The 24,635-nt window shown below is 42.8% G+C and overlaps 1 protein-coding gene and 1 non-coding gene across 2 annotated transcripts in view; one reads left to right on the top strand and one right to left on the bottom strand.

The window, feature by feature from the left end:
* Positions 1 to 3,104: 3,104 nt before the first annotated feature.
* LOC102916286 (uncharacterized) overlaps positions 3,105 to 24,635 on the bottom strand; it is a 76,233-nt gene continuing 54,702 nt past the window's right edge. Inside the window, exon 3 of the mRNA XM_076562273.1 lies at positions 3,105 to 3,712. Coding sequence (XP_076418388.1) covers positions 3,105 to 3,712 — 608 coding nt within the window. The remainder of the gene's footprint in view (positions 3,713 to 24,635) is intronic.
* On the top strand, positions 14,976 to 15,047 carry Trnaa-ugc (transfer RNA alanine (anticodon UGC)). The gene has a single exon. It is a non-coding gene; the product is annotated as a tRNA-Ala (tRNA).

The raw sequence follows: 24,635 nt of genomic DNA, 5'->3' as shown, positions 1-24,635 counted from the left end.
AGCAGGCTGCACCCAACCTATGGAGAACCCACGTAGCACAACACAGCAAAAGAGTATATTGGTGCTTTCTTGTGAAGCTGGAACATTTGTGTTCTCCTTCCCTGAGTTTTTGGAACTTCAGATTCTGGCCCTTCAAATCTGGAAACTTGCACCAGCAACTAACTCTTGGGTCCTTCAGTTTAGAGCAGAGTCTGACCTGCAGCACTGGCCTTCATAAGGATCCAGCAGCAGGTTGCATGTCATGTGACTTCTTGAGCTTCCATGGTCACATGAGCCCCTTCCATAATACCTCTGTTTTAAACTGCTGTGGATATTGCTCTGTATAAATAAACAATGATTGGCCAGTAGCCAGACAGGAATTATAGGTGGGACTAACAGAGAGGAGAATTGAGGGAACAGGAAGGCAGAGAGACTTCCTGGAGCCGCTGCCAGGACAAGTAATATGTAAGGTACCAGTAAGCCATGAGCCATGTGGCAAAGTATAGATTAATAGAAATGGGCTAAATATAAGAGTAAGAGCTAGACAATGATAGGCCTGAGCTAATGGCCAAGCAGTTTAAATAATGTAAGCATCTGTGTGTTTATTTTATAAGTGGGCTCTGGGACTGGCAGGACTTGGTGGGACCTGGAGAGAAAAGCTCTCCAGCTACATTAAACTTCTATACATTTGTTTTGTTTTGTTTCTGTTTCTCTGGAAAACCCTAATACACTGTTATGGTAAAGTGAAGGGACAATGGGCTATTATGCATTGTTGGCATTGTTAAATAAGTTAATTTAGGAGGTAGCATTAAGTTAAAATGATTCTTGCCCTTTGTGTTCCTACATAAGCAAAACAAAGGCCAATCCAATGTCAATACTAAAATGAGCATTGGCCTTAATCAACATGAAGCCATCAAACTAACCTCTAATTTGCTCTAATCAATCAAATATATATTATTTCACGTCCTTTTGTGAGAAATTCATAAAATTGACCCCTCATTACTGCTTTACGTCACTCTAAAGCCCCTGTAGTTTAGAACTATTGTATTCATGAATTTCTGTCTACACAAAATGTTAAAAATTTAATGTGCCTGACTATGTCTTTGTACACTGCCAAGTGGGCACATCTGCTTTCTCTGGATATTATTTCATTTAATAACATGAAAGGCTATTGACATAGAAGTCCTGCTTCCAATAATAAGATAATATCAGTTAAGAGTTTAGAAAAGTATTGTAAGGTGATACTCATTTGCAATCAACGCACGCATGCACGCGCGCACGTGCGCGCGCACATACATACACACACACACATACACACAAACAAAAAACATCAGAAAGCAAACACAAAATATGGGGGAATTAATACTTGACAACTATTTCTAAAAAATATTGAGGACAGCAAAAACAAAAGTGTAAGAAACTCAAACAACCAAGAAAACCAACTTATGGAGAGATAATGACAAAATATAATATAGCAATGTGGGAGAAATAGAGAAGGGATATCATGAAGGATATGAATGAAATATGTACTTTGGGAAGTAGTGATGTATTGATTCATTATGACAAATGAATCATCATAATGATGGGCTCCTACACCAGAGAAAGGACACTGAACCCTGTGAATACAGCACATTACACACTATGTAATAAAGCATTAGTATTGGTCAAGTTTGGCAAATGAACCATCCTAATGAAGGGCTTTAGAAAGAGTAGATAGCTGCTATGGAGTACATGGAAATTCCAAGTCATTTTTGTAATAATTCTGGAAACACACACAAGTGTTCCAAAAAAAAAAATTCTATTTTGCCAGGCGGTGGTGGCACACACCTTTAATCCCAGCACTAGGGAGGCAGAGTTCTAGGCCAGCCTGGTCTACAGAGTGAGATCCAGGACAGGCACCAAAACTACACAGAGAAACCCTATCTCAAAAAAAAAAAAAAAAAGCCTATTTTAGAACAAGTGCAAGTAAAGAAACCAGCACTATACAGATAGAGGTGGTGGTGACCGGTCTGCGGAATGGAAACAGAGGGCTTGATATGAGTTTCTGGGGAAGCAGTTCCTGCGGAAAGGCATGTGAGCACTTGGATCAGCATGTGAGCACTCGGATCAGCGGGGAGAACAGCACAGCACCTGTGCATTCATGTGGTTTCCTGCACCATCCTCCTCTAAGACTCCTGGAGGGGCTGTGTGGAAATAGACGAAAACCATAAAGAGTCCCCATGAACCTCATGGACCATCAAGACCCAAATGAAAACTGGGTCCTAGCAATGAGGGGAAGATAATTCTACTGGAGTCAGATTGAGAGTCTCTATGCTGTGGTTGGGCTAAAGCCTCAGGATCACCACAGTGTCCCCAGAGGAGGGAGGAACTGTAACAAGAAGCATAGGACCAGGGAGACATGGCATGGACTCGCAGGTATCCGGACTTACTCCTGGGCAAAGTGGAGACCTCTCTTGGCCCAGCCGCAAGTGTCTGACCAAGTTCCAGAGTTCTTCGTGCAGGGGAGGAGGCAAGGAGCAGACCACAGCAGTTCACATTCTCACTGCTTCCTACACTCCTCTCCACACCCTTGCATGGTAAGATTTATCCCCATTTCACGGATGGCAAGGCTCTGCCTTGCAGCACTAAAGGAGAGATTGAGTCTTCCACCATGGAGCTCCAGGAGTAATACAAACATTGCCTCCGATTTTACATCCAGAAAACAAAAAACGCAATGACTGCACTCCCCACATGCACAGTGTTCCTGACTGCTTAGGACTAGTTCCCAACTCCTGTATCTTATGCCCAGAAGGAGCAGCCATCTTAGGAGACAGTAAACTATTGACAAAACCATAAAGAACGACACAAGTAATTTTCAGACTTGTTTTCTCGGTGTACATTACTACCTGTTGCAGTTTCACAGAAGTCGGCTGATGCCACATAGAGGGTTCTGAGGCTCATGTACTTGAATTTGACAACACACTCTGAGTATTACTTTTTCCACACAGTGAGGGAAAACCGGCTCCACTGGAATCTGAACATGGCAGGCAGAAGGGTCAAACAGGCTGCAGCTACCAGGAAGAAAGCCTAAATCGAAGCAGCAGCATAAGGTTAGAGCACTCTGCCCAGCAGATGCTGCCTGGGAACTAAACATAAGGGATGTCTTCAATGTCCCTTCCAGGGGCCCTGCAGCCACCCCTGAATTCCCTTGGGCCTCTTGGGGAGAAGGGGTCCTGCAAACTTCTTTGCATCCAAAAGATCCACCCCATCTTCTGCTTGTTCTTTCTCTGGTCCTCCTTTACCCTTGCCATGTTGTCAAATTCTCTAATCATGTCCTCATTACTCAAGTGCATATCGTGGATGGCCTCTTTATACTCCTTGAGGCAATGGGCCAGCCCCTTGTTGGTTTTTCTTTTGGCTTTTCTGGGCAGGGGGTCCTCAGCTGGGCGCTTTCCTGCAGAGCTCCCTTTACTTTCTGGCTTTGCCTGGCTCTCTGCTCTTCCTTCCTGTTTTGCTTTTCTCTCAGGCTCTGGCTGCTCTTGGCACTTTGGTAGCATCCCCTCATCTCCAGCCTTTTCCTGGTTTTCTGACATTTCTTTGTCTCCCAGAGGAAAGGCTACTTCTGTCTGTCCCTCCTCCTGTGGCGCTTTGCCGTTTTCCATCTGTCCTTGCATGGAAGGCATTCGTTCCTTCTCCCTCGAGAGTTCTTCCAGGTCCAGATTTTTATTTTCCTGTCCTGGAGGTTTAGGAGGGGCTAGGGTGGGGAAAGAGGAAATAGAGAGGACACCGAGACTGAGGAGCGGGCACAGAAGGCCCATGCATCTAGTCTTTGCATCTTGTGCTTGAGAATGGTTCTAAACTAAGCCTGTCTGCCCTCCAAGTGTGCCTTCTGCCTGCACCCCTCCCTCACAGGTGAGGGAGGGACACACTGCAAGAGCTGCCACCTTCCCTGTGCCCCTTCACTGTAGCAAACACTGTGGAATAGGGCGGGGGTGCACAGTGGAGCCCCAATTCTGCCTGTTTCCCTGTCCAGGCTGCTGCTGTATGCTGACCTGCAGGGATTCAGAACAGATCGCCCCTGCTTTCCAGGGGTCCCAACAAGCAGGCAACAGCAGGCTCAAATATGCTGACAGGGCACAGGGGCAGGATCTGTGCACTCTGTGAAAAGCTGTGACCAGGAAACTGTCCTGGATTCAGGACTTGTCCTCCTCCATCCCTCCCTGCTCCCCAGGCGCCATTTCTTTTCAAGCCTTGAGCTCAAAGGGAGGATGCTCTTCTAACTACTTTGGGGTCTGTGTCTCCCTGCCCTGGCTGGAACTCAAGAGCCCACTTTGGCACTGAATAGCTTTGGGGTCAGGCATGGCAGAAGGTTGTTTTTGGTTCTTTCTGCCTAGCTTTCTTTCTTTCTTTCTGCCTAGCTTTCTTTCTTTCTGCCTAGCTTTCTTTCTTTCTTTCTTTCTTTCTTTCTTTCTTTCTTTCTTTCTTTCTTTCTTTCTTTCTTTCTTTCTTTCTTTCTTTCTTTCTTTCTTTCTGCCTAGCTTGCTTTCTTTCTGCCTAGCTTGCTTTCTTTCTTTCTTTCTTTCTTTCTTTCTTTCTTTCTTTCTTTCTTTCTTTCTTCCTTCCTTCCTTTCTTTCTTTCTTTCTTTCTGCCTAGCTTTCTTTCTTTCTTTCTTTCTTTCTTTCTTTCTTTCTTTCTTTCTTTCTGCCTAGCTTTCTTTCTTTCTTTCTTTCTTTCTTTGTTTCTTTCTTTCTTTCTGCCTAGCTTTCTTTCTTTCTGCCTAGCTTTCTTTCTTTCTTTCTTTCTTCCTTCCTTTCTTTCTTTCTTTCTGCCTAGCTTTCTTTCTTTCTTTCTGCCTAGCTTTCTTTCTTTCTTTCTGCCTAGCTTTCTTTCTTTCTGCCTAGCTTTCTTTCTTTCTGCCTAGCTTTCTTTCTTTCTGCCTAGCTTTCTTTCTTTCTTTCTTTCTTTCTGCCTAGCTCTTTCTTTCTTTCTTTCTTTCTGCCTAGCTTTCTTTCTTTCTTTCTTTCTTTCTTTCTTTCTTTCTTTCTGCCTAGCTCTTTCTTTCTTTCTTTCTTTCTTTCTTTCTTTCTTTCTTTCTTGCTTTCTTTCTTTCTTTCTGCCTAGCTTTCTTTCTTTCTCTCTCTCTCCCTCCCTTTCTTCCTTTCTCCCTCCTTCCCTCCCTCCCTTCCTTCCTTCCTTCCTTCCTTTCTTCCTTTCTTCCTTCCTTCCTTCCCTCCCTCCCCTCTTTCTCTCTTTTTTTCTATACCTTCTCTTAGAGGGCTCCTCCCAGCCCCGGTCCAGAACTCTGGACTCCAAAGAGGGGCAGAGAAGGGGCAGCGAAGGCAGCTAAGTTACTGGGTGGGGTGTAGCAGGCAGGCAGGGACACTTGGGGGTGTCTGCCTCCTCTGTCCTCTGCCCAACGGCTGCAAGCTCCCCAGTAGCCTCCATTTCCCATTGCCTCTTCCCTCTACACCCAAGCCCTCCTCCCTTGTCCCAAACTCCACCTCCAATCTTTCCCTCCTAGCGCCCAGCTGGCCTCGCCCACAGCATTCACCTCTAGGAGCAAAGCCTCACACTGACCTGAGAGAAGCAAGAACAGTAACCAGGAGCCCAGGGACTTGAGAGGTGGCTCTGGGACAGAGCCCTGGGGAGCGAGGGCGGGGCACTCCAGATGGCAAGTCACGTGACAGCATCCCAGCCCAGGCTTCCCTGCTCCTGCATACTAGCAAGAGTCAGTCAGTCACACAGCACCTCCTTGAATCAGGTACCCCTCACCTCTTGGGTGTGTCTGTTTCTCTGGTTGGAAAGTTGCTTTTAAAAAGAATTTTATTCAATACCAGTTTTTTTCTTCATTTTTACTGGGCATTGTGAAGGAACAATCTTGACAATGTGGCTTTCAATTCTATTACAAGATCAGAATCACAAAGGCAAGTCCTGTAACTGTGAATTGAATGTGGACAGTAGGATATTGCACTTTTGAGAATAAAGTAGAAATTTGTCTCCCCAATTGACAGTTCCTAATTTTATTGTCTGACTTTCACGCATTTTCTAACGGAGAAGGAAAAGTACTTATATTTGAGCAAAGTGAAAGAATGATTAATTTATTTTAAATGGGAAATGGAGTATGCAAGGGGCAATGATCTGACCCTGGATGACAACAATGGTCATCAACCATCCTTCTAGCACACAGCTTGAGTAATCAAAGCACAGCTCTGCACCAATCTTCCAGAGTGAAAGACTCACCACCTTCCCATTAAATTGATCTAATATGGCCTCTATCTATGATGTTCCATGCCCAGCCTCCAGCTGCCTGGTCCCCTGCTCCATCTTCTCCAGAAATTCCTAAAGTCTTAGGAGCTTTCAAAAGATCTCCATCACAAAGCTCTCTCACTTGCATCTCTGACAAACAAATGATGTTGTGTGACTCCATTGCTTTAACACGTTGTAAACAAATAGTCCCTGTTGCTATGTGGGATGCCCCTCTCTCTCCCTTCACCTACCTTGGGGAGGTTCCTTTACAGTAGTCTTGAAACCTTATTAATAGACTATGTTGCCTCTCCTCCAAAAGACAGAAATGGCCTTCTGAATGGAGACAGGCCACTCTCTCCCTGGTAAGAGTTAATCCAGGTGGGTCAGCCAACCAGGAGGCCAAAGGACCCCTTCTCAAAAATGAGGATCCTTCCTGAAAACCATACTAAAAAGCAAAAGGGGACATACTGATCCCTTCATGAGATAATGTGACTCCCCTTCCATAAGGGGTGTCTGCTCCTCTGGCAGGCTCCCACAGAGCTGCAGTCTTGCAGCCTTAGGATCTGCCCACTTTCCTCTCTTTTCTAGGTGTGCTTTCACTAACCCTCTTTCCTTCCCTAACACTGTGAGCTTCACTCTTTCTCTAAAACTCCCCCCCTACCGTGTGTCTTCTTATGAACCCTGTGTGTCAGCCATGGAGGCTTAATTCAGATGGGACAGCTTTCCTCTTTTTCTGCTCATCTCTTTCCTCAGGGCAGCTGAGGAGATTTGCAATTACCTGTCCTGGAGCTTTTCAGTTTTTTTCTTTCTCTGTTTTCCTCCTTAGGTTTATTTATTTCATTCTCTCTGTGTGAGTATTTTGCCTGCATAAATGTCTATGTACCACTTGGGTGCCTGGTTTGCAACGAGGTCAGAAATGGCATCAGATCCCCTGGAATTGGAGTTGTGCATGGTTGGGAGCCTCCTGGTGGATGCTGGGAACCAAACCTGGGTCTTCTGCAGGAACAAGTGCTCTAAAGACATTAGGGTTTCTCTTTTAAATTCTAATGCCATTATTCTCCAGAGGCTAGAGAGATATCTCTGTAGTTAAGAGCCCTTGTTCTTCTTGAAGATCCTTGGTCAGTTCTCAGAACCCATATGGAAGATCATAATCATCCTTAACTTCAGTTCCTGGAGATCTAACACACTCTTCAGACCTATTTCAGTGCCAGACACCCAAAGGCTGTACATGTATGCATTCAGGCAAAATACCCACACACATAAAACAACATAAATAAATCTAAACTTTTTATTGTCATCAAATATCCATTGAGTCTTTCCTTAAATTGCATTATTAAAGAGACCAAGATCTTCAAGAAGATTTGCGGATTTTTCTGGACTGAACATGTCGATTTTATAATTATTTTTGTTTTTTATTTCTTTAGACAGGGTTTCTTTGAGGAATAGTCTTGGCTGTTCCAGAAATTACTTTGTAGACCCTGCTGACTTTGAACTGCCAGTCTTCAGTATCTCCTAAAATATATAATAAGGATGAGAAAAACTATTTGCTTGTTTGGGGTTTTTCTCCTCATAGCATAAGAACATTTGATTTTATATATATATATTAAAAAAATCATAGTCTGACCTGAAAAAGTTAGGGAAGTCTGGGCAATTACTGTGACATTAGTCACGGGTTCATAATCTCTTCTTAATTCTTAAGTCTTTTTATGAACTTGGGGTATGCTTAGTTCTCTGTTTCCATTTCCACAAAAGGACACACCTTAGCACTCTTCGCCAGCGCACCATACACTGTAATAAACGCAGTTGTAAACTGAGGTAGCTGTGGCTTGTTCTGCTTCTCTGATCTTCCAGCGTTCACCCCAATAACTAGCTTCAGGTGTGTTTTTATTAATAAGACCATTTAAAATTCCTGCTACATCTGGAGCCCAACGTTCGTGGTACGAATTCATGAAAAAGCTGCTTGCCTGTGGCCTTTTGGGCCCCTGCTCAGACTGGAGCTACCCTCAGCCAGTTGTGGTGGCACACTGGTAGGATTTACTGAAGGAGGCAGAGGCAGAGGCAGGAGGATCCCGACTTTGAGGCTGGCCTAGGAGACTTCGGCTGGGGCTTAGCCACAAAAGGTGGCAGCTGTGGGACTATGGAGGCATCAGCTGCTGCTCCAAGTTGCCGGCTCCTTTTCATCATGTTGGTGACTGCGGTGATGCTTCTACCTGGGACGAAGGGCTTATTGCTGCTTGTTCAGAGAAGAATTGCCAGGACCATCATCTTACAAGAAAGCATTGGCAAAAGTCAGTTTGGAAAAGTTTGGCAAGACAAATGGTGGGGAGAAATGGCTGTGAAGATTTTCTCTTCTAGGGAAGAACATTCATGGTTCTGAGAGACAGACATTTATCAGACTGTGATTACTCCAAACCACAGAGGAGGCACACAAAAAAAAAGTCTGCAGGGAACCATGACCACGTCTAACAGTGACTTTGAAATCTTCAAAAGGATGATGGGACCCCACAATGATGATTCCGCAAGGACTATGGTAAAGCCATTAAGTTGATTAATACCACCAAGTGATCGACTTTTGCCTACAAACTGCTCAGGACAATTTTGAGATGGCTAGCTGAGATGATCCAGCCTGACAGACTACTCAAACAAGGACTTGTGACAAGCCCTGAACTTTCCTATTATGCAGAGACTGGACAAATGATACAAGACTTGACAATTAACCCCGAAATTTTCTTTTCAGGATCCCCTAAAGATGTCTTCAACCCCAGAAAGCAGGAAGTAATTTTGAAAAAAAAACGACACCCACATTCCCAAGAAGTGGGGTGGGAGATTTTTGGTTGCTTAATGAGTTATGGATATTGTCATTGTCTATGTTGGTTGGTTACAACTTGTTAATTGTTAATGGTCAGGAAAAAAGCTGAACAAGGAGATTAGATTCAGAGGTTTTGTTTAAAAAAAAGAAAAAGGAAAAGGAAAAAGAGAATATAGATATGAGGTAGATCATTGAGTATACTCTGAGAAAAAAGATAGAGAAATAATAAGATAAATGGGTAGATCACTGAATCTACTCTAAGAAGAAAAAGGGGAAGATATAAAAATGACAAAATGTATATTATTGAATCTATTATGAAAAGAAAAAAGAGAGAATATGGATATGATAAGATAAAAAGTGAGATTATGAAATCTACTGTTAAAAAGGATCTACTTGTTTTACATAGGATAAGAAATGAAAATTTTTTGTCTGAGTTTATCAAATGTTACTGGACTGGACATTGTTATATATTAATGGTGTTTTTTGTCTGAATCTGTCAAATGTTAATGGACTGGACATCGATAATATAATCCCAACTCTGTATATTGTATATACTTATTGGATATAATTTTTCTTGTATTAGTTATAAGCTTTTTAAATTTTATACAAAAAAGGGGAAATGTGGTGGTATTGTGTTCCCCAAAATATTGTGTATGCTAATAAACTTATCTGGGAACAGAGAACAGCCACAATATTAAACATCGAGGATAGGCAGTGGTAACACACGCATTTAATCCTAGCATTTAAGAGGTAGAAATCACTCTGGATCTCTGTGAGTTCAAGGCCACATTGGAAACAGCTAGGCATGGTGACACATGCCTTTAATCCCAGAAAGCCAGCCTTTAATCCCAGGGAGTGATGGTAGAAGGCAGAAAGGTATATAAGGCGTGAGGACCACAAACTAGAACCTTTTAGCTGGTTAAGCCTCAGGCCTTTGAGCAGCACAGTTCAGCTGAGACTCATAGGCTTCCAGTCTGAGGAAACAGGATCAGCTGAGGAACTGGCAAGGTGAGGTAGCTCTGGCTTGTTCTGCTTCTCGGATCTTTCAGCGTTCACCCCAATAACTGGCCTCAGGTTTGTTTTTATTAATAAGGCCATTTAAGATTTCTGCTACAGTAAACCATATAATACTTAAGCTTATATCACATGTAAGGAAATCCTCTGCTGTGTTTGTGTTCAGAGTTTGCACACTAATTTTGTCATGGTCGATTTTCCCGATCTATGGAGGTTTTTTCAAACAGTGGCAGAGCTGTCAATAGGCTGGCTGGATGTCATTTGATTCACTCACATAAAAATCAATGTGTATAGATGGGGAGTTCTTCTGTTGGTTATTTGCGGCGCTCTTATCCTGCGAGGGAACATCACAAAACACGACAGAATCCACTAACAAGAGTTTTAGTAAGATAAGGTAAAGAGACAGAGGTGCACAGGCCTGTGGAAAGACACGTGACTAAAGGGACCCAGGAATCATGGCGCCTGCTTAAAAAGGCTTGGCCGTGCCTGCCCACACAGGCCCATGTGGATATTCCAAGCATGCATGTAGATCACATGGTTGCCCTGCATGATTTAGGCAACCAGGCAAAGCCAAGGGGTCCTTGTTACACAAGGTGTTTTGACCTGGAAATGGCTAGGCAGAAGTGACTAGGTCTGCCAGGCATGCACAACCATGCCTAACTGTAGGGGTGTTTTGTGAATTCATATCATCTTCAAGTGCTATAATTGTCAGAATTTCTTCCCCACTGAACTTGACAACTGCCAGTCATGACCGTATGCGGGCTGGTATAGAAACAGGGCTCCTCAGCCCTGCCAGTCTTACAGATCTTGTGGCCCCACAGGGTGCAGATTGGAGCTCCTGGCTCCAACTTACACCACAGCTTCAGGGCAGTCCAAGTCCCAGGGCTCCTCAATCCTTAACAGTAGCCACTGACAGAGCTCTTCTGTAGGTGTGGGACTCAGTGCTCCTTAAACCCTTAATACAAACTGAAATGTAGATAGGCTTCTGGAACCCTCCACAGCCAGGACTTTCCTTGTCTCTTTCCTGTCACCTTACAGCCCTTCTCCTTCTTCAGTGTCAACCCTGCTAGCTCTCTTGACCTCTTTCTACTTCCCCAGCACTTCTTTCTTTCCTGGCCCCTTGAGGTTTTTCAGCTGTTACTTGTTCAGCTGACAGCTGCTTGCCCTGTCTCTTCTACTTGGCCTGACATCCCCACTGTCAATGCCATTGCCCTGTCCTCTATGTCTCCCTGTCCCTGTCTCTCTGTCCCTCCCCCTCACCTCTGTCTCATGCTCCTTACCTGAGACACAGTCTTCACAGCCCAGGTGATCATGGGAACATGACCCTGCTGCTGCCCTCGCTGATAGCTGATATTACAAGTGTGACCCACTACACTTGGTTCTGCTGGTGCTAACTCCATCCAATCAGCTATGGTACTGAACATAGGTAAGGGAGGACAAAGCAAGAGAGGCCTGTTCTTGTGTCTAATGCTACAACAGCAGGTCACACAGCCCAGGAGAGCATCTTTCAGGCAATCCTCAGCAACCTGATTGTATTTTGTAGCAATTACAATCATCTGGAAGAAAGAATCACAGCCTTGCCTCTTAGCATCAATCACCATCACTCTGGTTTGTGTTTTGTCCCAGTGCAGTTTTGCCTCTCACAATCACTGAGGCTTTGCTTTTAAACCAATCAAAGCCTTGTGTCTTAGCACCAGACACTGCAGTACCTTTCCAAGGCCATCATAAAAAGGGCTCCCCTCAGGCTTATTGGAAATTATTCCATGCCCTTCTAAGTTTCCCTGAGGCTTGTGATAACACTAAATCTAGTGCAAACAGTTTCACAAAGACAGGCTAGAGCCATATCCTAGGACTAGCACAAATCAATTGTGGTCTTAGGACAGTTTTCTCGGGGTATCTGTGGAGGGTTCAAGACATCTGCTGAAGACTTGAGAAGTCTGCCTGGCTGTTGGACTTACAGTCCTCTTGCCCAAGGTAGCCAGGGCAGCAAGAGGAGTCCACACCTGCCAATTAAGTTAGTACATGCTTTATCATCATTGATCATAGGAAAGATAAATTAGCAAATGTTTTTACATCAGAACTCAAAGATCACCAACAGTGACTTAAAAACAACCCTGATTTTGATAATGCATTAGCAGTATTTGAAACTGGCCCACCAGCTCCGTGAGGCTGGGCCTTTCTAATCTCACTCAAGTGAAGGTTTGGCAGGCTGGTCTCTTGCATCTGGCAGCTTCTTCCCCTGCTCAGGGTGTTCCTGATCAAGGAGGAGTGGCATAAGCCTAGAGATCATTAGTGGACAAGTCCCCCTCATGTTGCCAGCACCATTTCTCTGGAAAAAAGGACCTGGGTGTCTTAGTTACTCTTATACTGCCATGATATAAAACACCACAGACAAAGCAAATTATAAAAATCACATTTAATTGAACTTACCTGTTAAGAGGGTCACAGCCCATGATGTCTGAGTAAAGGCGTGGCAGTAGGAACAGCTGAGAACCATTCACAATTTTACCCACAAACAGAAGGCAGAAACAGAGAAACCCTGGGAATGGCACAAGTTTTTATAAACCTCAAGACCCATGCTCAGGGACACACTTACCCCAAATGTGCAAACCTCTTAATCCTTCCTATACAGTAGCATCACCTGGAGACCAAATATTCAAACTGATGTGTTGTTGTCATTTATTTAAATAATTATATCCCTGTACAAGAGAATATATATATATATCTTTCTGAGTTTGGGTTACCTCACTCAGGATTTTTTTCTGGCTCCATCCATTCTGTTGCAAATTTCATGATGTCATCTTTTTAATACCTGAGTAATGTTCTATTGTATGAATGTACCCGGCTTTCTTTATCCACTTTCTGTTGAGGGAAATCTAGGTTGTTTCCAGTTTTTGGCTCTTATGAAGAGAGCAACAATGAACATGGTTGAGCAAGTGTTTTGATATTTTGTTTGTGTTCTGACAAAAAGCTTGCCTGAAGATCAAAGGGTGGAACTAGCCACTAGTTAACCATAGAGGTCTGGAGGTCTGTACAGAGAGGAGACAGGAAATGCTATGACTAGGCAGATGAGAAAGTGATGAGGCAGAGAGGAGACAGGAGCTTGGCCCCTTTAGGTCTGAGCAGTCAGAGAGGTAAGAGGTGACCGTGGCTGCTCCATTGCTTCTCTGATCTCTCAGCTTTCACCCTGATGTCTGACTCTGGCTTTGTATTATTAAGACTAATTAGCTTTGTGCTCCAAGCAAGTGTCCTGAAGGAAGGATGAAGCTTGCTTGGGGCATATGCCCAAGAGTGGTATATCTGGAATTTGAGGTAGATTGATTCCCATCTGGAGTACAAGTCCTTCTAAATCCACTCACAGAAACTCACAGAGAGTAAAGTAGCAAGCACTTTGGGTCCATGGGTCTTCACCATGTCCTCTGTGTATATATTCTACCTTTCCATATTTTGGGGGGACTTTTATTCAAATTTTTATAGACTTCCTGAGTGAATGACCCAGTGGTCTCTGATTTTTGTGTCTCCTTGTGAGTTCTGTTCCTCCTGTTGGTTTGCCTGGTCCAACTTGTACTTGATAGTTGTGTTTCGTCTTATTATAATTTATTCAGTTGTGTTTTACTGTTATCTCCTAGAAGCCTGTTATTTTGGAATGAGAAACAGAACCAGAGTGGATCCGGATTGGAGGGTAGGTGGAGTGGAACAGGGAGGAGTAGAGGGGAGGGAAACTCTAATCAGGATATATTATGGAGAAAAACCTATTGTGAATAAAAATCATGGAAGGAAGATTCCCAGACTGAAGTATAACACAAAGGAATCATGGTTCACAGAGATATACTGACTCTCATTTTGTTACTAGTAGGTCACTTGAGGATCAGTACTTATCCACCAATGCCCCAAAGCTAGACCACGATCAGCAGTGAAATGTTTTTGTTTCTCCCCTGCCCCTCATCTGACTTTTCCTTCCTTTCCTCCTTCCCTCTCTTTTTGATTTTTCTTCATTTTATTTACATTGCTCTCATTCTTTGCTACCTTTACTTGTTTGCTAATACTCCTTGTCTTTATCTAGCAGTTATATAGTAAAGTCTTATTTTGATGGCAGTATTTGTAGTATTCCAGTAATTATTGAGGTTGAGCAATGTCCTTAATTGTAGACATGGTCGTCTACAATCTGGCATCTTCTCTGGTTGTATTTGTTACATTTTCAGTCACTTGAACATATATAAAACATTTAATGATTTTGTGTGTTGAGACATACACCAGATGACCCGAGAAAAAGGGGGACACAATGTAACCAACCTCTCATTTCAGAAGCTAACAGTGCATGTAGTGAGATACATAAATGTACAGAAAGAAACAGGACATTAGGGTTTTATACAGAAATAGTTCCCTCAAATTTAGTTATTGGAATAAATGAAGTGATAAATGGTGTGTGGGAAAGTTATGGAACAAGATGACCAGCCTGTCCAAAATTAGAAAAAAATACTTTTTAAGCTGTGAAAGCTAAGGCATGTTTTAAAAGAGAATAGAGGTATAATAAGGAATGTTTCAGGAAACTACCCATGTTCTCAGATAGAATAGCATATTGCTAGTCAGCAAGACATATATTAATTCCACATGATAATGTCAAGTTGAACTAATACTACAACATAAAGTTGAATTAAAATAGATGGTCCTGAATAATTCAAAGTATTATTTATTGTTACGCTGCCTTGTTTTAAAAAACATAAGGCTTATTATTATTATTAATATTATTATTGTTATTGTTTTCATTTATTTTAATTGAATATAGATTATTTTCTTGTCCACTAAATGTCATAAAAATCCTCTGAACACTAAACTGGAAGTCATGAAATATACTCAAAGGACCAGATGCAGACTCTTGGAAACTCTATGAATGTCGGTGTACTCTGTCTAGCTCATATATGCTTTTATCAGGGAGCTACGCAGCCTGGGGATGTAGCTCAGCGGTAGAGCACATGCTTTGCATGTATGAGGCCCCGGGTTCGAGCCCCGGCATCTCCAGTGTTCTCTTTTTCTTCTGCAGGGTGTTCCTGCCGAAGGTACCCCAGACTTTAACTTCTTTCCTGAGGCTATAAATGCATAGCTAATTATTGGATGGAATTGCTCATCTCTCACCGTGACAACAATGTGACCACATTTCCTTGGAGACCGAAATAGTCTGGTGAGTAGAGTGTGGTCATGCTTCCAGGGATATGTTTTGTTCACAAAACAAAAAATCAAAGCTCTGCTTTCCTGCTGGTGGCAGTTTCTCTAATGGATATGCTTTCTCGGGTGATAAAAGGATGAAGAGTTCTTGCTTTGAGAGAAAGGAAGGGAGGGCTGGGCAAAACCATTCCCAGTTACTGAACAGGGGAAGCTATGCTGTCGTCATAGAAACCTGGGTTCATTATGAAGACTGTTTTCAATGGCGATCCAGGCGGTGTCCTGGAAAATGAGCATTCTTGGTGTTTGGACTGAGCTGACCTTAAGGATTCCTGGAGGTGAGCACTGGAATCTTCCTGAGGGTGGAAAGGCAGATTCAGGGATCCCAGACCCCAGTAGGTTCACCCCCGCTTCGGGATTTGTAGGAGTGTGTCTCCAGAAGGAGAGAGACTTGAGACTATTGTGCCTCTTCAGTGTGCTGTTCTGTGCAGGGGTGTGCTGGAGCCATTGTCCAGGCTAGGTGTTCTGAGGGAGGAAGCAGGAGGGACATAAGACAATGTGAGCACCCTCTGATCCCAGTTTCCTGCTCTGTGAGAAGGGAATGAGATTGCTCACTCAGGATCGGTGGGACAGTAAGTGGTAAAGCCTAAAGGGAAGTCAATGATTACCCTGCATATCTCAAATGATTATTTCAATATGCAGTTGGTTAGAGGATTTTCTTTTTCGTTTTTAGTAATTCGAGGTTTTATTTGCTTTTGAGACAGCAGTTCACTGTGTCCTACCCTGGCTGAGAACTCTCAGTCATTCTCCTGCCTCAGCTGTCTCATGTAGGGACTTCAGGTGTGGAACACACTGTGCTTGGCACCAGTTCAGGATTTAACTTCCATTTTTGTGATACCCACCCTCCAGCTGGCCCTGATGTCTCCTCAGAATCTCTGCCATGATGCTCTCTGCACATGGCATTAATATTTCTAATGAATCACTTATAAAAAGGACAGTCCTATCAATGTCCCCTTGAACAACACACCTGAAAGCTTTCCATTTCTCAATTTCTATTTTCTGCCTGATTTTGTGAGCTTTTCTGTATAATTCATAGAAATTCTTTATTGAATATATGTTTTTCTAACTTTTCTCCTAGCCATAGAAATATCTTCTCCATTCTCATCCATCCTCTGGAAGAACAGTAGATTTTATATTGTAAGGATTCCACCTTCTCCAGTTCTTCAGTTATGGTTTTTGTTTGGTGTCTTGTCTTTGAAATCTTCACTTAGTGCCAGAGACAAGGATTTTCTTCTGTGTGTTCTGTTCTCTATTTATAGGTTTATTTTTTATGTATTTACTTCTCTAATTTATTTTGAGTGGTGTTTGCACATGACATGATTTATATTTATATTTGTGGATATGGATATACACTTGCCTCTGCATTGTTTGCTGAAAGACCATCCTTTCTGCACCAAATTGCCTTTGCTTGTTTGTCAAACATCAGTTCTCCATCATTCCAGGCATGGTCCATATGCCAATATTCCCAGTGCCTGAGAGGCCGCAGCAGCAATATTGTTAGTTCTTTTCAGCCCAGACTCTGCACAGGCTTGATGTCAGCATGGGATACATAGGGAAATGTTGGCACTCAGTAGACAATGGTCTGGAAATGTGTGGGTGCAAGCATGGACTATAGATTTTGGTCTTTTACTTGCCAATGTTGATTCCAATAGCATGCTGGTTCATATGGAGATATCCTATCATTCAACGCTGTTCTCTAACTTTGTTCTGTGTCTAAGGTTTTTCCCCAAACTATATATTTATCTATAAAGATTATTATTAGTTATCCAAGTTTTCAAAAACTTAGTGTATTTTTATTGTTATTGCATTGAATCTGTAGACATCTTTGAATCAATAGACATCTTACTGATCATGAAATGTCTGACCAATGAATATGATATGTCCTTCCTTTATGTAGATTGTGTCCAATTCAGCAGTGTTTTAAGATGTTTCAGTCTATAGGCACTATAGATCTATGTGCCCAGATTGTTCACAAAATTTCTGCACATTTTGATTTCACTACTCCTGGTACTATTTTTAGAATACAATTCCTAATTCTTGTATTTTCTTTGAAGTAATTATGAAATTCTCTGTGATGCATTAGGAACAAAATGTCAATGATGCTTATGAAGGATCCCTTTGGTTGAAAGCATTGATTACGCTGTGATAGAACCTTTATATGATGATTATTGCAGTTTGTCCCCATTTCCTTATCAGCATTAAGCGGTTGTTGGCAGTCTATTGGAAGAAATGAGAGAAATGTCCCAGAGATGTGTGAATCGGCCATCCTCACAGGAATCACACCGAAAGAACATAATTTAGTAGCTTTCAGCATCCCGTGTGTGGTTAGAGATGAATCTGTTGAAGATGGGGTTTTACCTCTTGACCTCTCAGTAAACACCTTAATGAATACCAGGGAGCTAAGATTGTGAGGGTGAGATGTTGTGAATGTGTGAACAGGAATTCCCGGACAGAATCTGGTCTGCAAAGACTGGTGATTGACTGATAGAACTTCAGTGATGTAGAGACCATGGAATATTGTAGGTCCAGATCCTAATTACATTTAATTTTGTGCTCTCTTTAGCCCATGAAGAGCCCTTCCTTGCCCTCTGTGTTGGACTGACCTACCATCTTGTCACTAACAGATGAAGTTGGACTTGACATTTAAAAAAATTAGAAAATATCACTTTTACAAAGCCTTAATTTTCTGCCAGTCAAGGGACTGAGTGTCATCACAAGGCAGCTAATGCCTGTAGCTGAGGTTTCTCTGCTTTACTATAATAGCCTACTTAATATCTCCACCCATGCACTTAAGGAGTGCCTTGATTCATAGTTTTCTTCATTCTCTCACTAGAAAAACTTTACGAAACTGTTTCACATTGTTACAAGAAATTTGTTCTAACCTCAATCTGTCCCACTTATATTTTCTTACTCGTATTTGATTCCAGAATAAACTCTCTCTTCTTCCTTTGAGGCAAGAGCTGTGTTTTTGTGTTGATATTTGTGTGTGTGTGTGTGTGTGTGTGTGTGTGTGTGTGTGTGTGTGTGTGTGTATTTCTTAAATCTGTCTCTGAAGATGCCAGGCATATTCATCACTGAACGTTAAATGACGTGCTCATGCCATTCATAGATTAAGAGCATATGAGTATCATGTGTGGTATGCATTTTCCCTTGTATTCCTCAGCTAATATCATTACCTCAGTGCCTATATTATTCCTGTGGGATATTGCAGAGACTAATAATATATTCGTAAAAGTCAGTTAAATCTATTATTACTGTGATAGGTTTTATGTGTTATAATTCTACTACTGCCTCTTCATGATGATCTGATGTTTAATATATTGCTTACTTATTCTCCATAGTTATTTGTTCATGGATTTATCTCAGTATGTCTCAGAATACCTATTATGATTACTCTCTCATATTGGCATTCTGTGTTTTGATGTTCAATTTGTTCCAGTATTGGCCAGAGGAGTCCATTAAAGATGCCTCTGGAGCATTTCCTGAGTCTAAACATTGCACTGTCTGAGGCCTTGTATAGAAAGGAATTAATGGTGCCCACCTCAAAGAATCATTTTGAGGCCTGAAGAGACAGAAAGCAGACACTTGTGTTGTGTGTGTCTAGTAAGGCAAATTTCCCGTGTCTCTTTCACGCTGTCAGTGTGATGACTCTGGCTTGAAAGTAGTTCATGAGTACACACAAGGGAGAGCACTTGGCAAGGTATGGCAAATGAACAAGCTCTCATTTCCACCATGTGTATGCATTCCCAGGTATCACTGTGTGTGTCCATGGTGATGTGATGAGCTGGAAAGAGGAAAAGCATCATTGTATACCTTCCACTGATGGAGTCTGCACAGGTAAGGCACTGCCATTCCATGCCCTGGGTTTTATTGCTTTCTCATTCTGGATTCCTCAATTTCTTATGTTTTCTTTCCCCCATGGTACCTCTAGTCTAAAATGGAAGGTTTATTCTCTGCATTCCAGAAGGAGCAAGTCCTAGAGAAGAATCCAGTGTGCTGTGACATGTGCCTGACAGGGTGAAAAGAATAAGAGGTATTATGGGTAGCTTATTTCCCTTCCCCCATCCTTCTCCATCAGTATGCTAACAATATCCCATTCTGTCTTCATCTTCAGGGTAAATATGTTCCCATTTGAAAATGTTTGGTCTTCTCAGATGGATGCAAGGGCCAAGGCACTCTGGAGTAATTATATTATATCAGCTGTCCCAGAACTGCATGGTAGGTTTTGATTATTTGTACTTAAACATGGTGAGTGCCTGCATGTCTACTCTTTTTGATGTTATTGTTAATATAGAGGCATAGAGGGCAGGCTGGATATATTGGTGTGGTGTGGAAGGCAGGCGGTGTACTTAGGGAGTTCTGACTTCTCTACCCAACTTGCCTTTAAATCCATCTGAATATGCCCCCTACTCTGTGACATACACAGTGTCTAAATGCTTGTTCCAGTTACATCTTCTCACGAAATTCCTGTTTTGTTATGCCATGCCTGAAGCCTTAGGAGCTTTAAAATGATCTCTATCACAAAGCTCTCTCACTTGCATCTCTGACAAACAAATGATGTTGTGTGACTCCATTGCTTTAACAAGTTGTAAACAAATAGTCCCTGTTGTTTGTGGGATGCCTCTCTCTCTCCCTTCACCTACCTTGGGGAGGTTCCTTTACAGTAGTCTTGAAACCTCATTAATAGACTATGTTGCCTCTCTTTCAAAAGACAGAAATGGCCTTCAGAATGGAGACAGGCCACTCTCTCCCTGGTAACTGTTAATCCACTGGGGTCAGACAACCCGGAGGCCAAAGGACCCCTTCTGAAAAATGAGAATGTTTGCCCTAAGCCATTCCAAAAACACAAAAGGGGCCATACTGATCCCTTCATGAGATAATGTGCCTCCCCTTCCATAAGGGGTGTCTGCTCCTCTGGCAGGCTCCTACAGAGCTGCAGTCTTGCAGCCTCTAGGATTTGCCCACTTTCCTCTCTTTTCTAAGTGTGCTTTCACTAACTCTTTTTCTTCCCTGACACTGTGAGCTTTCTTTAAAGCTCCTTCCCTACCCTGTGACTGCTTATGAACCCTGTGTGTCAGCAATGCAGACTTAATTCAGATAGGACAGCTTTCTTCTTTTTCTGCTCAAGATTTGCAATTACCTGCCCTGGAGCTTTTCAGGTTTTTCTTCCTCTATTTTCCTCCCTAGGTTTATTTATTTTATTCTATGTGAGTGAGAGTTTTCTCTGCATAAATGACTGTGTACCACTTGGGTGCCTGGTATGCAAAGAGGTCAGAAATGGCATCACATCCCCTGGAATTGGAGTTGTGCATGGTTGGGAGCCTCCTGGTGGATGATGGGAACCAAACCTGGGTCTTCTGCTGGAACAAATGCTCTAAAGACATTTGGGGTTTTCTTTTAAACTTTAATGCCATTGTCCTCCAGATGTTAGAGAGATGTCTCTGTAGTTAAGAGCCCTTGTTCTTGTTGAAGACCCTTGGTCAGATCTCAGCACCCATTCCAGGTGTAATTTTATTTCCTGGGGATCTCACATGCTCTACTGACCTCTTCCAGCACAAGAACACAATGTACATGTATGCATGCAGGCAAAATACCCATACACATAAAAATTATAAACAAATCTGAACTTTTTATTGTCATCAAAAATACATTGACTCTTTTTTAAAAATTATGTTATTAATAAGCCCAAGAAACCCAAAAGGATTCGCTGTTATTTCTGGAATCAATATGTGCTGTCAGATATGGTTCTGTATGCTGTGCATACATGTTGGTCTCATGATTGATAAATAAAGCTGTTTGGCCAATGGTGAGGCAGAATAAGTTTAGGTAGTACATTCAAACTGAACATGGAGATGAAGAAGGGTGTAGTTGCAGCAAATGCTGGGAGCTGCCTCCAGGAGAAGCAAGATGTGAGAGAACAGATAATGCCATGAAGCCAAGTGGCCAAACACAGATTAATAGGAATGGGTTGAGTTAAGTTCTAAGAACTAGCTGGCAAGAAGCCTGAGCCATATGCCATACAGTTTGTAATTAATACAAGCCTCTGTGTGTTTACTTGGGACTGAGAGTCTGCAGGACCGGGCAGGATACAGGAAAACTTGTGGCTACAATTGGCACCCTGGTGTAATATCCCTGGATGGCTAATTGCAGAGGCCAGAATTTCCTGCACCCCCAGACATACACTGTGGCCCCTGTCCCCCTGTGCCTGTGTCTTTAAGCCCGTCACTATTCTCCCAAGCCCACATGGACAGGTGAGCTCTTCAAGAGCCACTAGGGCTGTAATGATGAACCACCCACACGTAGGGAGCACCAGATACAGCCAGAAATCCAAGGGAGTCTGCTTAAGGGGTACAGGGAATGTATTAGGATATAAATTGGAGAAATAACTCAGTACACAGAAAAAGGCAAAATAATCTCAGATTCCTGAAAGGTTGATATCCTGACCCATGCTGCTCCTGCTGCCTAAGTCAGTCCACACCATAAAGCCCAGAGGGAGGAGGAGAGCAAGGCATTCGTACCCCTCAGGTCCTCAACCTGCCTGAGACCTTGCACAATGGGCTGGTACCTCAAGGTCATAGGTAGAACAGGTACCCACTACAAATATGTCTTATTAATAATTACTTTTGTTTCTATAGGCAGTGATTTTATGAGGAATATCCTCAGCTATCCTGGAAATTATTTTGTAGTCCATGCAATTCTTGAACTCACAGAGATGTCCACCTCTGCCTCACAAAATCTGGGATTAATCTCATGCACCATATTTAACGCCACACTTCAACATGTCTTAAAATATATAATAAGGATGAGATGGACTATTTGCTTCTTTAGGATTTTTTCTCCTCATAGTATAACAACACTTGATTATTTTAAAAAATGCATAATGGTCTGACCTGGAAAAATTATGGAAGTCTGGGCAGTTAGTGTGACATCAGTCACGGCTTGATAATCTCTTCTTAGTTCTTAAGTCTCTTTATTAACATGGGTGTGCTTAGTGCTCTAGTTTATATTTCTACAAAAGAACACACCTTAGCACTCTTTTCGCCAGGGCTCCATACACTGTAAAGAACACAGTTGTAAACCTTTCAATACTTAAGCTTATATCACATGTAAGGAAATCCTCTGCTGTGTTTTTGTTCAGAGTTTGCACACTGACTTTGCATTGGTCGATTTTCCCGATCTATGAAGGTTTTTTTCAAACAGTTGCAGAGCTGCCAATAGGCTGACTGGATGTCATTTGATTCACTACATAAAAATCAATGTGTGTAGATGGGGAGATCTTCAAGTCCTGGATTTGTCAGAATTTCTTCCCCACTGAACTTGACAACTGCCAGTCATGACCATATGCGGGCTGGTATAGAAACAGGGCCCCTCAGCCCTGCCAGTCTTACAGATCTTGTGGCCCCACAGGGTGCAGATTGGAGCTCCTGGCTCCAACTTGCACCACAGCTTCAGGGCAGTCCAAGTCCCAGGGCTCCTCAATCCTTAACTTTAGCCACTGACAGAGCTCTTCTGTAGGTGTGGGACTCAGTGCTCCTTAACCCTTAATACAAACTGAAATGTAGAGAGGCTTCTGGAACCCTCCACAGACAGGACTTTCCTTTTCTCTTTCCTGTCACCTTACAGCCCTTCTCCTTGTTCAGTATCAACCCTGCTAGCTCTATTGACCTCTTTCTACTTCCCCAGCACTTCTTTCTTTCCTGGCCCCTTGAGGTTTTTCAGCTGTTACTTGTTCAGCTGACAGCTGCTTGCCCTGTCTCTTCTACTTGGCCTGACATCCCCCCCAGTCCTCTGTCTATGTCTCCCTGTCCCTGTCTCTCTGTCCCTCCCCATCACCTCTGTCTCATGCTCCTTACCTGAGACACAGTCTTCATAGCCCAGGTGATCATGGGAACATGACCCTGCTGCTGCCCTCGCTGATAGCTGAGATTACAAGTGTGACCCACTACACTTGGTTCTGCTGGTGCTAACTCCATCCTATCAGCTATGGTACTGAACATAGGTAAGGGAGGACAAAGCAAGAGAGGCCTGTTCTTGTGTCTAATGCTACAACACCAGGTCACACAGCCCAGGAGAGCATCTTTCAGGCAATCCTCAGCAACCTGATTGTAATTGGGACCAACTACAACCATCTGGAAGAAAGAATCACAGCCTTGCCTCTTAGCATCAATCACCATCACTCTGGTTTGTGTTTTGTCCCAGTGCAGTTTTGCCTCTCACAATCACTGAGGCTTTGCTTTTAAACCAATCAAAGCCTTGTGTCTTAGCACCAGACACTGCAGTACCTTTCCAAGGCCATCATAAAAAGGGCTCCCCTCAGGCTTATTGGAAATTATTCCATGCCCTTCTAAGTTTCCCTGAGGCTTGTGATAACACTAAATCTAGTGCAAACAGTTTCACAAGAGACAGGCTAGAGCCATATCCTAGGACTAGCACAAATCAATTGTGGTCTTAGGACAGTTTTCTCGGGGTATCTGTGGAGGGTTCAAGACATCTGCTGAAGACTTGAGAAGTCTGCCTGGCTGTTGGACTTACAGTCCTCTTGCCCAAGGTAGCCAGGGCAGCAAGAGGAGTCCACACCTGCTAATTAAGTTAGTACATGCTTTATCATCATTGCTCATAGGAAAGAAACATTAGCAAGTGTTTTTACATCAGAACTCAAAGATCACCAACAGTGATTTCAAAACAACCCTGATTTTGATAATGCATTAGCAGTATTTGGAACTGGCCACCGGTTCCGTGAGGCTGGACCTTTCTAATCTCACTCAAGTGAAGGTTTGGCAGGCTGGTCTCTTGCATCTAGTAGTTTCTTCCCCTGGTCAGGGTGTTCTTGATGAAGTAGGAAGGGCTTAACCCTAGAGATTATTAGTGGACAAGTCGCCCATATGTGGCTTGCACCATGTCTCTGGCAGAAAGGACTGGGTGTCTTAGTTCTCTTATACTGCAGTGATAAAACACCATAGACAAGGCACATTATAAAAAAGTGTTGAATTGAACTTACACACCCGAGGGTCCCAGCCCCTGATGTCTGGGTAGAGCCATGTCATAGATACAACTGAGAGCAATTCACATCCTGACCTACAAACAGAAGGGGAAAGAGAACTTGCGATTGGCACAAGTCTTTTCATACCTCAACACCCATGCTCAGGGACACACTTCCCCCAAATGTCCAAACCTCTTCATCCTTCCTAAACAGTAGCACCACCTGGAGACCAAGTATTCAAACTGACGTGTCCATCAGGGCCAGTCTCCTTCAAACTCACACACCGGGTTGAATAGTGGCTCTTTTCTCTGCAATGTTGGTTCTCCAATGGTGTCCTCAAACTGGTGGAGAGCTCAGGAAGCTCTCATTTGTTATGAACTTTCTAAAGTTAAATCAAAATCATATAA

The sequence above is a fragment of the Peromyscus maniculatus genome, chromosome X (assembly GCF_049852395.1).
Source record: "Peromyscus maniculatus bairdii isolate BWxNUB_F1_BW_parent chromosome X, HU_Pman_BW_mat_3.1, whole genome shotgun sequence".
NCBI lineage: Eukaryota > Metazoa > Chordata > Mammalia > Rodentia > Cricetidae > Peromyscus > Peromyscus maniculatus.
The sequence above is the reverse complement of the archived record's forward strand: the minus strand, read 5'-3'. Positions and strand labels throughout refer to the sequence as shown.